Source organism: Hypanus sabinus, chromosome 4 (assembly GCF_030144855.1).
Source record: "Hypanus sabinus isolate sHypSab1 chromosome 4, sHypSab1.hap1, whole genome shotgun sequence".
NCBI classification, from domain to species: domain Eukaryota; kingdom Metazoa; phylum Chordata; class Chondrichthyes; order Myliobatiformes; family Dasyatidae; genus Hypanus; species Hypanus sabinus.
The window spans coordinates 43,217,506-43,231,778 of NC_082709.1; the positions used below are offsets into that span (position 1 = coordinate 43,217,506).

The 14,273-nt window shown below is 36.8% G+C and overlaps 1 protein-coding gene across 11 annotated transcripts in view; it reads right to left on the reverse strand.

Moving 5' to 3' along the window:
* Positions 1–596: 596 nt before the first annotated feature.
* Positions 597–14,273, reverse strand: part of LOC132392693 (E3 ubiquitin-protein ligase HECW2-like) — a 305,761-nt gene continuing 292,084 nt past the window's right edge. For all 11 annotated transcript variants that reach the window (XM_059966929.1, XM_059966924.1, XM_059966920.1 and 8 more), the window contains one exon: positions 597–2,877. In XM_059966929.1, the coding sequence (XP_059822912.1) occupies positions 2,766–2,877 (112 nt within the window). In that variant the 3' untranslated portion in view covers positions 597–2,765. The remainder of the gene's footprint in view (positions 2,878–14,273) is intronic.

The window sequence follows — 14,273 nt, forward strand, 5'->3', positions numbered from 1 at the left end:
TTGTCATTTCATATTAATAGATTGGATGGGAAAGGATCTAGCATAGACCCAGATGCACAGCACTGGTCACAAGCCTCCAACCAGAAAAACAATATTCTACTACAATGCTATACCTCCAACCACCAAGCTAACTTTGTATATAATTGGCTCGGGCATCATTGATTCAATGTGATCAAACCAATCGGAGTGGTCTCATCAAATGTCTTGCTAAAGTCCATGGAGGGATCATCCACCTCCTTGCAATTGGCAATCTACTTGGTCTTTTCTTCAATAAAACAATAAAATTCATGAAACAATTCCTGCACACAAATCCGTGCTGACTATTTCTTATCAATAAATACCTTTCCAAAAGTCTTTCAGAACCCACTGAGGGTTCCCTGTCTTGTCCTTTCAGCTCTTCTGGTACCACACCCACCTACCGTATCGTCCTGCATTATAAAAGCTATCAGGGTAAATGAATGAAAGCATATTCTATAAGTTTCTGTTTGAATAAAAATTATCAGTGGATAATCATAATATAAATTGACGAGAATGTAGCTAGAAGCTGATATTTAATGTAACAGTTCCAGCTTGTAATAAAGACAACCTTCCATTCATTGATGTTTCTAGGAATTTTTATTTTCAATTAATTTTAAATGAGACAGCATGGTTTCAAATAAAATATATATACATTATGAAAATAAAGCAAAGTAATTCATATTTTGGTACATTAAAAACATTTTCATTAAATCATAGTTGACAACAATAAGTATTTTCAGTATATTCAAAGAGCAACTGTGTACAAATTTCTGCTTAATTCCAACAAACTGATTTAAAATGTGAGATTTGTGATCTTGAAAATGTGACTGACATTATTTCCATTGGTTGTATATGATTATAGCACATATGAACTGAAATAACAAACAAAATATAATATTCGACACCATATAAAACTGGTGAATGAGTACCAGAAATGTCAGTCCGAATGCTGTGTCCAGAGTGAAATGCTGTATTTTCATGAAAAAACGGTTTCCTCTAAGTCTTTTTACATGATTTTATTATGTAATATTTCAGCACCACCCCCATTGTCTCCACCAGTGTCAATGAATAGCTCAGTGGATAAGAAAAACAGTTACTGAGTTTTATATATCGGCAAGGAATTCTTAAAAGATACATCACTGAAATTAAAATTTGAACTGCTTCACCATTGCCATAATCGTCCAATGCAATACTATGTGCAATAATATGGAGCAATATCAATTCAGAGATCCAAAATTCAGATCCAAAGAGAGCAGGAATTGAATTTAATCAAGTTTGTTTTCAGATAATGCGACAAACAATGGAAATTTAAAACAATTTTATTATATTCTTTTAGGCTGAAACCAATTCTTCCTCACATCAGTGTAATGCATATAGACTGAGCTGCTGAAGGTTAAATATTTTATTTTTGAATCAATTTGAGCACTGTTGATCTGTTGCAGCACAAGTTAATTGCATGCATTATTTCCAGATGCTAATAATGACAAAAACCTGGAAGTTTTACGTACACATTAAGTACCAGAAAACAGAGTATTTTTGCATCAGTAAAGTTTCATTTGAGCTCTATAATTAAGTAATCATGCAAGTTCATTGTTAATGGCGTACCATATAATACACAAATCTCTTCATGTAAAACAAACTATCCTCACTTATATACTTTTAAATACTCTGTTTCAAAGTAGCTTGAATTCCATTTATAAAATGTTGTTATTTTACATAGAACAGATTTCTGATCTACTGCTGTGAAGTTATTTTACGTTGGGAGAAAATGTTTTTGAAAGCTAAGACATTTGTTTATACAGTCCTCACAACACAGTAAAATATCTGAAAATTTGCTTTGATAATTCTGCATATTATTACCATGCACCCAACTTATGTGAACAGAATAATTTATTCTTTCTTACTTTGGTATGTCCAGTGCAATTATTTTTTTTAAAAAGTCTAGTTTTTGAAAACTTATGTATAAATAAAAAAAATCAGGTTTTCCAAATTCCCTGGAGCAGTTCAACTAAACAACTTTGATTAGAATAAGCAGACAGTGTTCACTGCTAGACATCTCCCTGATGCCCAGTTTTGATAATTAAAAGATCATACAACACTTGTACAGAATCTATTAAAAGATTAAATAAAACTAAATTTCATAAATGATGGGTTTAGTATGCCGGACTGACAATGGAGCTAGGATTGTATTTTCCATATTTTTCAATTGTATACCATGCAATAACAGTTATATGAAGACAAATATTTTATTAACAAGTACATTGTCTTATTTGGACGGTATAGGCATATCGCAGTTTAAAAAAAAACAAACCACTTCAAAACAGGGATTGAAGTAAATCGCATAAAAAATCATTCACTTTCAAAGGATCATCAGTTATTCAGAGAAGCATTAACTCACTTCTATATAAGTCTTTGTCATTTAAGTGCTTTTCTTCACAAAAAATAGTCACTTTATACTCAACAGCAGTAGTAATAGTAAGATACTGTATGTAAGAGTTTTAGTTTCATCCCTTTATTTCTCAGAAAAGACACACAATAATTCAGGAGAATGTGTACCATAATTATCTGGATTCAATAATCTTCATCTTCTATAATGTAGGCTCTCTCTTCACTAGGTCTAGTAAAGCTAAAATCAATTCTTTGTTAATCCATATCTAAAGTGAGTCTGCAAATTCAATCACTTCCTTCATTTCAAGCAGGTCCGTGAGAGAAGTCAAGGAAGTGTGCTTATATTTCAAAACATCTTGTTACTCCAGTCCAAAAGTGCTCGTCTCTTCCACAGCTGTCAACATCTTTTCGTACAACATTGAGAAGGATGGGTATGGAGGGAGATCTAACCGATTGAAACAGGTATGAGCCCTGCAAAACAAATATAAATTACTGTCCAACAATGCTAAATAAAACAATACTAAATCCTGTCATAAGAGCATCTCTGGAAACAAGGTTAAAAGGAATAATTTTATCTGGTTCACATAATCTGATTCTGTTATTGTAAGTACTAATATCCCCTTGGAACTAATGTGAAATCTAGATAAACTAAGCCACTAAATATTTAAGTATTGAAGAAAAAATATTTTTAAAAGGAATCAAAGACTATTTACATAGATCCATCCAATGACTTCAGATTGACCTGAAGGGCATTACATTTAAAGTATAATAGCAGTATAATACTCAAAATTATCTGATAACAATTACCTGTTTATATTTTAAGTAGCCTTTATATACATAACAGTTTAATGTGCCTCTAGTGCTTATACAAACTATAATTCTGAAGCTTCTTTGTTCTTTCATTAAGTGGCTAGTATTTTCTAATTGGTCAATTTTACCACAGTATTAAGTATTTTCTAATTGTATTATTGTTATCTATGGAATTTTCTTATCTTTTTGATATAAAAGTAGCTGTTTAATGCTAGGCACTATCTTTAGATTTTCTCTTCTTCACATTGTAAGACTACTGTCACTGTTCTTTCCTGTTCTCTCAACTCTTGATAAAAACGAATGTGGAGCAATAAGCTTTATGTCTCGCTCTCGACTTTTCAAAGACCCTTGGATTTAAACACCAGAATCTAACTATGCTGACGTGATCAACAGGATATTCCAGAGTTTAAAATTTGTTACACAAAGAAAAAAAAAGAGGGATTTTTCACATGCAACAGAAAGAGTAAGAACTTCTGATCTTCTGCTGTCTGAGAGAAGTTCAGAAAAGAAGATCTGGCTTGAAATATCGCATGGCAATCAGGATTGAGACTCTAACATGGCTATTCAAAAGAGAAACAGCTGTGGAAATATTGTAACACACACAAAATGCTGGAGGAACTCAGCAGGCCAAGCAGCATCTATGGAAAAGAGTACAGTCAATGTTTCTGGCCAAGACCCTTCAAAAGGCCTGGAGAAAAAAGATGAGTTGGAGTAAGAAGATGGGGACAAAATGGGAGGAAGGAACACAAGGTGATAGGTGAAGCCAGGAGGGTGAAGGATGAAGTAAAGAGTGAAGCTGATTGGTGAAAGATGGCTGGGGAAATGGTAAGTCTAATAGGAGAGGACAAAAGGCCATGGAAGAAAGAAAAGAGGGGAGGAGCACCAGAGGGAGGCGATGGGCAGGCAAGGAGATAAGGTGAGAGAGGGAAAAAGGGATGGGGAATGGTGAAGGGGGGGCGCATTTACTGGAAGTTTAAGAAATCGAAGTTCATGTCATTAGGTTGGAGGCTACCTATGCAGAATATAAGGTATTGTTCTTCCAACCTGAGTGTGGCCTCTTCACAACAGTGGATGAGGCCACGGATAGACATACTAGAATGGAATCGGTGTAGAATTAAAATAGGTGGCCAATGGGAGATCCTGTTTTTCTCTGCCAGATGGAGTGTAGGTCTCCCCATCTCTGTGAACATATTGGTTGCAATCAATTTGGTCCTAACCTATTCGGTTATGATCTATTCACAAACAAGAGAAAATCTACAGATGTTGGAAATCCAAGCAGCACACACAAAATGCTGGAGGAACTCAGCAGGCCAGGCAACATCTACGGAAAAGTGTACAGTTGAAGTTTTGGGCCGAGTCCTGCCAAAGGATCTTGGTCCAAAATGTCAACTGTACTTTTTCCATAGATGTCACCTGGCCTGCTGAGTTCCTACAGTACTTTGTGTGTGTTGCTGGTTACAATCTGTTTTGGTCACACAACAATCTATTTTGGTACTTGTAAATAGTGGCCGAACAATCTATTTGGTTGTAATCTACGTGTCACAATCTATATGGCTACTGGAACAATCTATTTGCTATTGGGTTACAATCTATTAATATTTCAAGATGTTGGTTAAAGTGATAAAAGTACGCATGAATTACAAACTTATGAAACTTACTAAGAACTCTTAACTGAATGAAACAACCCAGTTGGATAAAATTAATTAAAAATTCTGAAAGAAAATATCAACACAAGAACAAGAAAGCAAGTATCATTCAAGAAAACAGCTGTTACTTAGTTAGAGATAATACTACATGGTCAGTTTAATTGAATGTGTGAGTGATTGAAAGAGTTAACAGGATGAGTAAAGTCTTTTACTAATCGAAAGAAATGTGAAACTTGCAATAAACTACAAAAACAGCATGATAAAGACAGTAAAAAGTCTAAAGAGCAAATCTTTGAAATAACTGAGCGAAAGAACATAGTATTTCAATTGATGTATGAGTTTCAAGGCGAACTAAAACAAAAATCGAAAAGTGCAGTTGTGACTTCAAGAGGGCTGTCCCACTAATGACGCTATTGCTAGTGCCCTGGGAAACACCTAGTTCTGAAGCTCTGCCCACAGAATTACAGCTCACATTGAACAGTCTCCCTATACAGCGTCATCATCCAAACACTGGAGAATTACAGCCTCCAAGATGGTGACACCATCTGAACTCTGAGGAATTACAGAATGGACATGACATGGACTCTGCAGCAACCCATAGTAACCCAAGTGAGAATGACAGCTTGCTCCATCAAAGACCAATGGAGTGAAGACACACAGGACTGAAGATAAAACCATTATTAATCAATGTATTGCCAAGCTAGTGGCAGATCCATCAACTATTGCTCAACCACTCAACAATCTGCTGAAGGACATCAAGTGGTCAGATGGTCAGATGATCCAATGACTCCCAACGAAGAACAACTGAAAGCATTTCAAAACTTAAAGGTGACATTTTGTACTGCATCTGCATTAAGAATCCTTGATACAGACAAGTCATTTACTCTTATGTTAATGAGTGTCCTAAATCAAGAACATGGAGACCGCCAGTGTCCTGTGGTTATTACTCTGCGAAAGATCTGATTCTACACGTTGATGGCTCCTCTATGATTGAGAAAGGAATTTGAATGGTTGTTTCGGGAATTGAAATGCTGTCATCTGGAAGCATGGCTCTTGTACCTTTGTACAACAGGCAGAATTAAAAGCTTTAAAAGCCTGCAAGTTAGCAGAAGGAAGATCAGCTAATATCTACACTGATTATTAATGCTTTTGGAGTTGGTCATGATTTTGGAAACTTATGGAGACAAGGAGAATTTCTTATGGCTGTAGGTACCCCAATCAAGAATGGATGCCTAGTACAAGAACTTATGGATGTCATACAACTGCCTATCAGAGGTTTCTGTATTAAAATGTAAAGATTACTCCAAAACGATTACAATGGAAAGCCATGCAAATGCATTTGCAGATGACATTGCCAAAAAAAAAGGCAGCATGGGAAGGAGTAAATGAAATACCAAGAACATTTGCAGTGAACAACTGTAATTATGGAAATGAAGTTCAACTCTGTATCACAGATGAACATACAAGATATCTGAGAGATGCAAATTCCAATGCTCTCCACAGAAAAAGTGGTCTGGACACAGGATGGTGGTAAGTTAAAAAGTGATGGAGTATGGAGATATGACACTAGTCATAGACTAGTAGTCCCAACTACGCTGCTTCCTTGTCTGCCACATCCCACAGGGCACAATGGAGTGCAAAAGATGACCAAGAGATTTTCCCAGTGGTGGTGGAATTCAAAGTTCAGAGTACAAGTTCAACAAACGTTTGAAAGATGCCTGACATGCCAGTAAATGAATCCCGGAGCAACGGAACAGCTGCCACAATTAAGTGCTCCTGCCCCACCTGGTCCATTTTTACATTCACAAGTGAACTACATTTCTTTACCAAAGTTTCAAGGATATTCAAACATACTGTAAATGGTGGACAAGTTTTCAAGATGGGTGGAAGCTTTTCCAATAAGGAAAGCCATTGCTACACACAAAGAAAAAATCAGAGGACTACATCCCTCGATGGAGATTGCCATATCACATTGACTCGGACCAAGGAACACATTTCAATGGGAGTGTTTGCCAGGAATTATGTCAACTGATGAATATTGGAAGGTCATTTCATTGTCCACATCACCTGAAGCCATAAAGACAAGTTGAACAAATGAATGAAAACAATTGTCTAAGTATCATGAGGAAGGCATACCATGGCCTATGGCTCTTCCTATGGTCTTATGTAGCATCTGAACAACCCCGAACGAGAAAACTAAATCCATTTGAGGTGGTAACAGGACATCCTATCTCACTGCCAGTAGCCCTCAATCTCAGAGAAGCTGATGTACAAATTATGGCAGACAGTTTGGTTAACTATTGTGTGAAATCAACCCAAGTTGTATAGTTTGTTTCTCAATAGGTTTCTGCCACTTGGGAAGACCCAGCAGGAGGAGGACACACCCTGATACCCGGTGAGTGGCTCTTGATTAAGAAACCACACAATGAACTATTGGGAAGGTCCTTAACAAGTGCTGTTAATTACGAACTCAGCAGTGAAAGTAGAAGATAAAAGTGAGTGAATACTGGACAGCCACTGTAAGCAAGTTAAAGTGGTATCTGATGAGGACAATAACCGGTGTGGTTAATGCACTATTAATCTCTGTCACCTTGCCCATGTTGCCGGGTTACAGTGAGCAAATCACCAACCAGTTAGAAGACTTCAAGCAAAGCAAGTTGACAAATGCTGGAGAAAATGAAATTTATTCTAATGTTATTTGTTATTGTTACACTTTTACCAATTTTCCCTACTATTACACTCTACATTGTCCTAAATGGAGTAATGGCTCTGGAATTTTCACTGATGATCACAATAATATTACAATTCAACAAATTTCTATCAAGCCTGAAGAAATGGTCTAGATTCATGGAACAATATGTACTTTATGTGCAGAAAAAGAGCCTGCACCTCTCTTCCAAGTAATTGGTTAAGGTCTTGTTATTTAGGTTATGTTTTTCCTGCTATGAGACATACACACACTTTACCTTTGCCTTCCTAGTCTAAAAGTAAAAGAAACATTTCAGAAGGTAATTCTGCAAAAATTTTATCCCTATTTTATGGTGCTGCAAGGAGATGAGAAACATTACTGCAACCTTAGAAAGAGCAAGCAATGACACTGCTGAAGGCAACAAAAATATTTGTCATGGTTCTTCTATGGTATTAGATCTTCTCTTAGCAGTTAAGGGAGAAACATTTGCAGTTGTAGGCAAGGAGTGTTATATTTACATACCTGACAAGTTTGAAGACATAACTAATTTGGCTGAACATATTCATCAACAAGCTGCTAAAATTCATCAACCTGGTAGATATGTTTTCTTTGATTGGATTCATTCAAGTCTTGGAAGCTGGAATTACTCAATACTGGGAGTCACATTATTCATACGCCTTTTCAAAATTTACATCTTTTTTACTCGCTGAAAGGTGATCATTAATAGAATAGCTCAAAGTCACGTAAGTGTGCCTATTAATATGCCTAACCATGACATAATCTTATGAATACTTTGAAGAATACATATTGATATTTCATAACCTATGTAGTTTTTGATAATTTTATGTTATGTAGAGACCACAAGTTTTCTGCCTCTGAATTTTCAGATGTAATGATTCTAAACGTGTAATTTAGATCAAAGGGGAGATTGTTCAATTTGACTGTTTAATTTTAATTGTCATTTTCATTGTAATTTAACAATCAATTATTTACTTGCATTTACAGTAGCCTTTATATACGTAACAGTTTAATATGCCTCTAAAGGAGATAAAAAGTATAATTCTGAACTGCTTTCTTTCTTCATCAAGTGGCTAGTATTTTCTCATTGGTCAATTTTACAACAGTATTAAAGAAGTATTCTCTATTTGGATTATTGCTATCTATGGAATTTACTTTTGTATATAAAAATAACAGTCTTAAGCTAGGAACCATCCTTAGGTCCTCCGTACTTCATGTAATAAGACCCTAACCCTATCAGTGTTCTGTTTCTGTTCTTTTTTATCAACTCATTATAAAACATTTGGGAAGCAACAAGTTTCACACCTTGTTCTTGACTTCTAAAAGAACCTTGGATTTAAACACCATCCACAACACTTTTCTGGATTGAACTCCATCTGCCACTTCTGCATTCTGTTGCAACCTACAACTACCTACATCTCTATAAACCTTTGTGCCATCTACAAACTTACTAATCTACCCTTCCACTTTCACATCAAAATTATTTATAAAAATTACAAAGAGCAGGATCCCCAGAACAGATTCCCATGGAACACCATTGGTCAATGATCTACAGGTAGAATATAATCCATCTTCTGCCACCCTCTGTTTTCTATGGGTAAGCCAATTCTGTATCTACACAGTAAAGTTTCCCTGGATTCATTAACTCCTGACATTCTGAATAAGCCTACCATAGGGAACCTGAACAACAGTTCTACTCAACTCCATCGATACCACAAAGCACCTGGGGGAAACCTATACGATCACACAAAGAATATGCAAATTCCATACCAAGAGATCAGAATCAGTCCAGATTGCCAGAGCAGTGAGACAACTGTCTACTGTAGCACTATTTTGGCTCCTTAAAACAAGACAGATGATAAGATTGTAGGGATTCATATATGTAAAACTGGTGGATACAGTTTTAAAAAAAACAACTTGGATATCATTCACTGCAGAGAAAAGAAGTTATGCTCTAAAGCTCTTGTTAAACTCCACAAAGTACTACATTCAAGTTCTTGCCACTAAACAGTCAAAGATGTAATGCTCTTTTATGAGAATTGGTTGCACTGGTTTAGAGTCATAGAGAAGTACAGCACAGAAAAAGGCCCATTGACCCATCTAGTTCATGCCAAAAACATTTAAACTGCCTACTCCTTTTGACCTGCACTGGGACCATATCCGACTATCCATGTCCAGTCTATCCAACCTATCCAATCTTCTCTTAAACATTGAAATCAAGCTTGCATGTACCACTAGTGCTGGCAATTCATTCCATACTCTGCCCAACCCTCTGAGGGAAGAAATTTCCCCTCATGTTCTCCTTAAACTTCTCACCTTTCACCCTTTACCCATGACCTTTAGTTGTAGTCCCATAAACCTCAGGGGAAAAAGCCTGCTTGCATTTACCCTATCTATACCCCTCATAATGTTGTATACCTCTATCAAATCTCCTTTCAATCTTTTACATTCTAAAGAACACAGACCTATCTTCTCTTATAACTCAGGTCCTCCAAACCTGGCAACACCCTTGTAAATTTTCTCTGCACTCTTTCAGCCTTGTTTACATCTTTCTTGTAAGTAGCTGACCAGAACTGCATACAATACTCCAAGTCAGGCCTCACCAACGTCTTATATAACTTCAACTGAAAAAGAGACAAAGTGAAGTGAGTTGAAGCAGAAAAAAGTGTGTAACCCAGTTTGAATTGGGATATGCTGAACTGGTTCTTGTGCACAGCAGGATTAGTGAGCAAAAGGTGAAAATGTTGCAAACACAATGTGTTAGAACAAGTGTTCTGCTCCATTACAACTATGAACAGTGGAACACTTGGTGAAACATTGCACTAATTTCATGGAACATAAGAAATTCTAGATGACTAAAAGGGATCTTAGGTCCATTAGGTGCATCTTCTTCCATTACTAGAAATCGCAGTTTATATTAATATAATTGCACTAATCACGGTAATGAATTGTAATCAAAACTAGACATGACAGATTGGACATATCAGAGTTGAAAATCTTATGAGCCATAGCCTCAAAGTCACCTTTCTGCTCACAAACATACTATAATTTTAATGTTACAATGCTGTTTCAAACACGCATCAAATTTATTCTAAAATGTTACATTTTGAAAGCCCTATTACCTAATTTGCAGTTGTATGAGTGGTATTATTCCAAACACCAAGTATTCCAAAATCCATTGCCTTTCAGCATTAAGAGTATGGGTGATAAGACCAGTACAAAATTCCAGCTAAAATGTACTAAAGATAAAATGTATTAAAACCCTTAATCAACTTACAGCCAACAGGAGTGAGAATTTAGCTTTATTGTTCCTTTTTGTTAATTTTTAACATCAGTTCTTGATTAAGTTCATAAATGCTATCATTCATAAGGAATACTACAACATAAATTGACAGCCCAAAATTTACAATGAAAAGAAACTTCTAAACCAAAAAGGCAATGAAAACAGAGGGTCATTGCATATTGTTTTTAGTTTATAAAGACCATAAGATATAGGAGCAGAATTAGGCCATTCAGCCCATTGAGTCTGCTCCACCATGCTGTCATGGCTGACCCAATTTTCCTCTCACACCCAGTCTCCTGTCTTCTCCCCGTATCCCTTCATGCCCCAACCAACCAAGACTCTATCAACCTCTGCCTTAAATATACATAAAGACTTAGCCTCCACAGCTGCATGTGGCCAAGAATTCCACAGATTCACCGTTCACTGACCAAAAAAATTCTTCTTCATCTCCATTCTAAAAGGCCGCCCCTCTATTCTAGGGCTGTATCCTCTGGTCTTAGATTCTCCCACCATAGGAAACATCCTCTCCACATCCACTCAATCAACATTTTTCATCATTCGATAGGTTTCAATGAGATCAGCCTTATTCTTCTGAATACCAGTAAAAACAGGCCCAGAGCCATCAAATGCTCTTCATATGATAAGCCATCCAATCCTGGAATCATTTTTATCAACCCCCATTGAATCCTCTTTAATTTCAGCACATCTTTTGAAAGATAAAGGGCCCAAAACTGTTCACAATACTCCAAGGTGGCCTCACCAGTGCTTTATAAAGTCTCAGCATTAGATCCTTGCTTTTATATTCTAGTCCTCTTGAAGTAAATGCTAACATCACACTTGCCTCCCTCAACACAGGCTCAACCTGCAAATTACCTTTAAGGAATCCTGCACATGATCTCCCAAGTCCCTTTGCACCTCAGTTTTTTTTTCTTATATTCTCTTCATTTAGAAATTTTACAATGTTCAAATTTGCTGCTTGGACTGTTGCATGCATATTGCTTTTTTTTCAAGCAAATCCTGTATTGGGGGTGTTGGTTTGTGTTTCCAGTAAACAATCCAATTCACTATTTCCTGTAGTACAAAATTGCATAATCTATGCATGCATTGAGAATGCAAGCTGAAAATAAAGTTAAAATTGACATTTTTTGTTCTGTATCTGAGATATTTTTGGTAGTGATTTGTGAGTTCTGAAAGGGTGTATTTTCATAACTTGACCTGTTGTAACACATGGCTCACCAGTAGACATACTACAGCCAAATGGCTCAACACATAGGCTCAACCACTAAATAAACCTTTAGGGAATCCTGCAGATGGACTCCCTAGTCCCTTTGAAACTCAGTTTTTTGTATTCCTCTCCATTTAGAAAACAGTCTTCCCTTTCATTTCTTCTACCAAAGTGCACGACCATACATTTCCTGACACTGTATTTCAGCTGCCATTTCTTTGCCCATTTTTTTACTCTGTTTAAGTCCTCCGTAGCTTCTCTACATCCTCAAAACTACTTGCCTGTCCACTTATCTTCATATTGTATGCAAGCTTTGCAACAAGGCCATCAATTCCATCTTCCAAATCATTGACATATAACGCAAGCAGTATCAGTCCCAACACGGACCACAATGGAATGCCACTAGTTACCGGCAGCCAAACAAAAAAGCCTCCCTTTATTCCCACTGTTCACCTCTTGCCAATCAGTCACCGTTTTATCCACGCTAGAATTGTTCCTGTAGTACCATGTAATACCGTAGCTTATGTGTGTCATCTTGTCAAGGGCCTTCTGAAAATTGAAGTACACATCAAACAATTCTCCTTTGTCTATCCTGCTTGTTATTTCTTCAAAGAATTCCAACTGATTTGTCAGGCAAGATTTTCCCTTGAGGAAACCATGCTGACTATGGCCTATTTTATCATGTGCTTCCAAGTAGCCTAAAACCACGTCCAACATTTTACCAACCACTGAGGTCAGACTAACTGGCCTATAGTTTCCTTCTCTCTGCATCTCTTCTTGGAGTGTAGAGACATTTACAATTTTCCAGTCTTCCAGAATCTAGTAATTCTTGAAAGATCATTACTATTGCCTCCACAATCTCTTCATCTATCTCTTTTAGAACCCTGGGGTGTACACCATTTGGTCCAGCTGACTTATATACCTTCAGACTTTTCAGTTTCCCAAGAACCTTCTCTCTAGTAATGGTAATTTCACAGACTACATGACCCCTGACACCTGGAACTTCCTCCATTCTGCTATTATCTTCCACAGTGAAGACTAATGCACAATTCTTATTCAGTTCATCCACTATTTCATTGTCCCCATTACTATTTCTCCAGAATTGTTTTCCAGCAGTCTGATATCCACTCTCACCTCTTTTATACTTAATATATCTGAATAAACTTCTGGTATCCTCTTTAATATTGTTGGCTAGCTTACTTTTGTATTCCATCTTTACCTCCTTAATGACTTTTTATAGTTGCCTTCTGTTGTTTTATAAAGGTTTCTAGATCTTCTAAATTTCCACTAATTTTTGCTCAATTATATGCCCTCTCTTCAGCTTTTATGTTGGCTTTGACTTCTCTTGTTAGTCACGGTTGTGTCCTCTTGCCTTTAGAATACTTCTTCCTCTTTGGGATGTACATATTCTGTGCCTTTTGAGTTCTTCCAGAAATTCCAGCCATTGCTGCTCTACCATCATCCCTCCTAGTGTTCTTTCCAATCAATTCTGGCCAACTCCTCTCTCATGCCTCTAATTCCATTTACTCCACTGTAATAATGATACATCTGACTTTCATGGTGAATTGAATCACTATGATCACTTGCCCCTAAGGGTTCTTTTACCTTAAGTTCACAAATCAAGTCTGGTTCTTTGCACAACATCCAATCCAGAAAAGCAGATCCCTTAGTGGGCTTAACCACAAGCTTCCCTAAACAACCATCTTGTAGGCAATGTAGAAAACCCCCTCCTGGAATTCAGCAACAACCTGATTTTCCCAATCTACCTGCATATTCAAATCTCCCATGACTATTGTAACATTGCCCTTTTAGCATGCATTTTGTATCTCCCATTTTAATTTGTAGACCACATCCTTACTACTGTTTGGGGGCCTGTATACAACTCCCATCAAGGTTTTTTTCTGCTCTTGCAGTTCCTTAGCTCTACCCACAATAATTCAACAGCCTCTGATCCTATGTCACCTCCTTCTAATGATTTGATTTCATTTTTTACCAACAGAGCAACACCACTCCCTCCGCCTTCTTGCCTGTCCTCTTGTTACAATGTGTATTCTTGGACATTAAGCTCCCAGCTATAATCTTCTTTCAGCTTTGATTCAGTGATTAGAATCAGAACTGGTGACACATCTCCTTTATTCCATAACCTCCTGGATTTCTATTTGTGTATTATTAGGATGAACACTTTATTCATTTTTC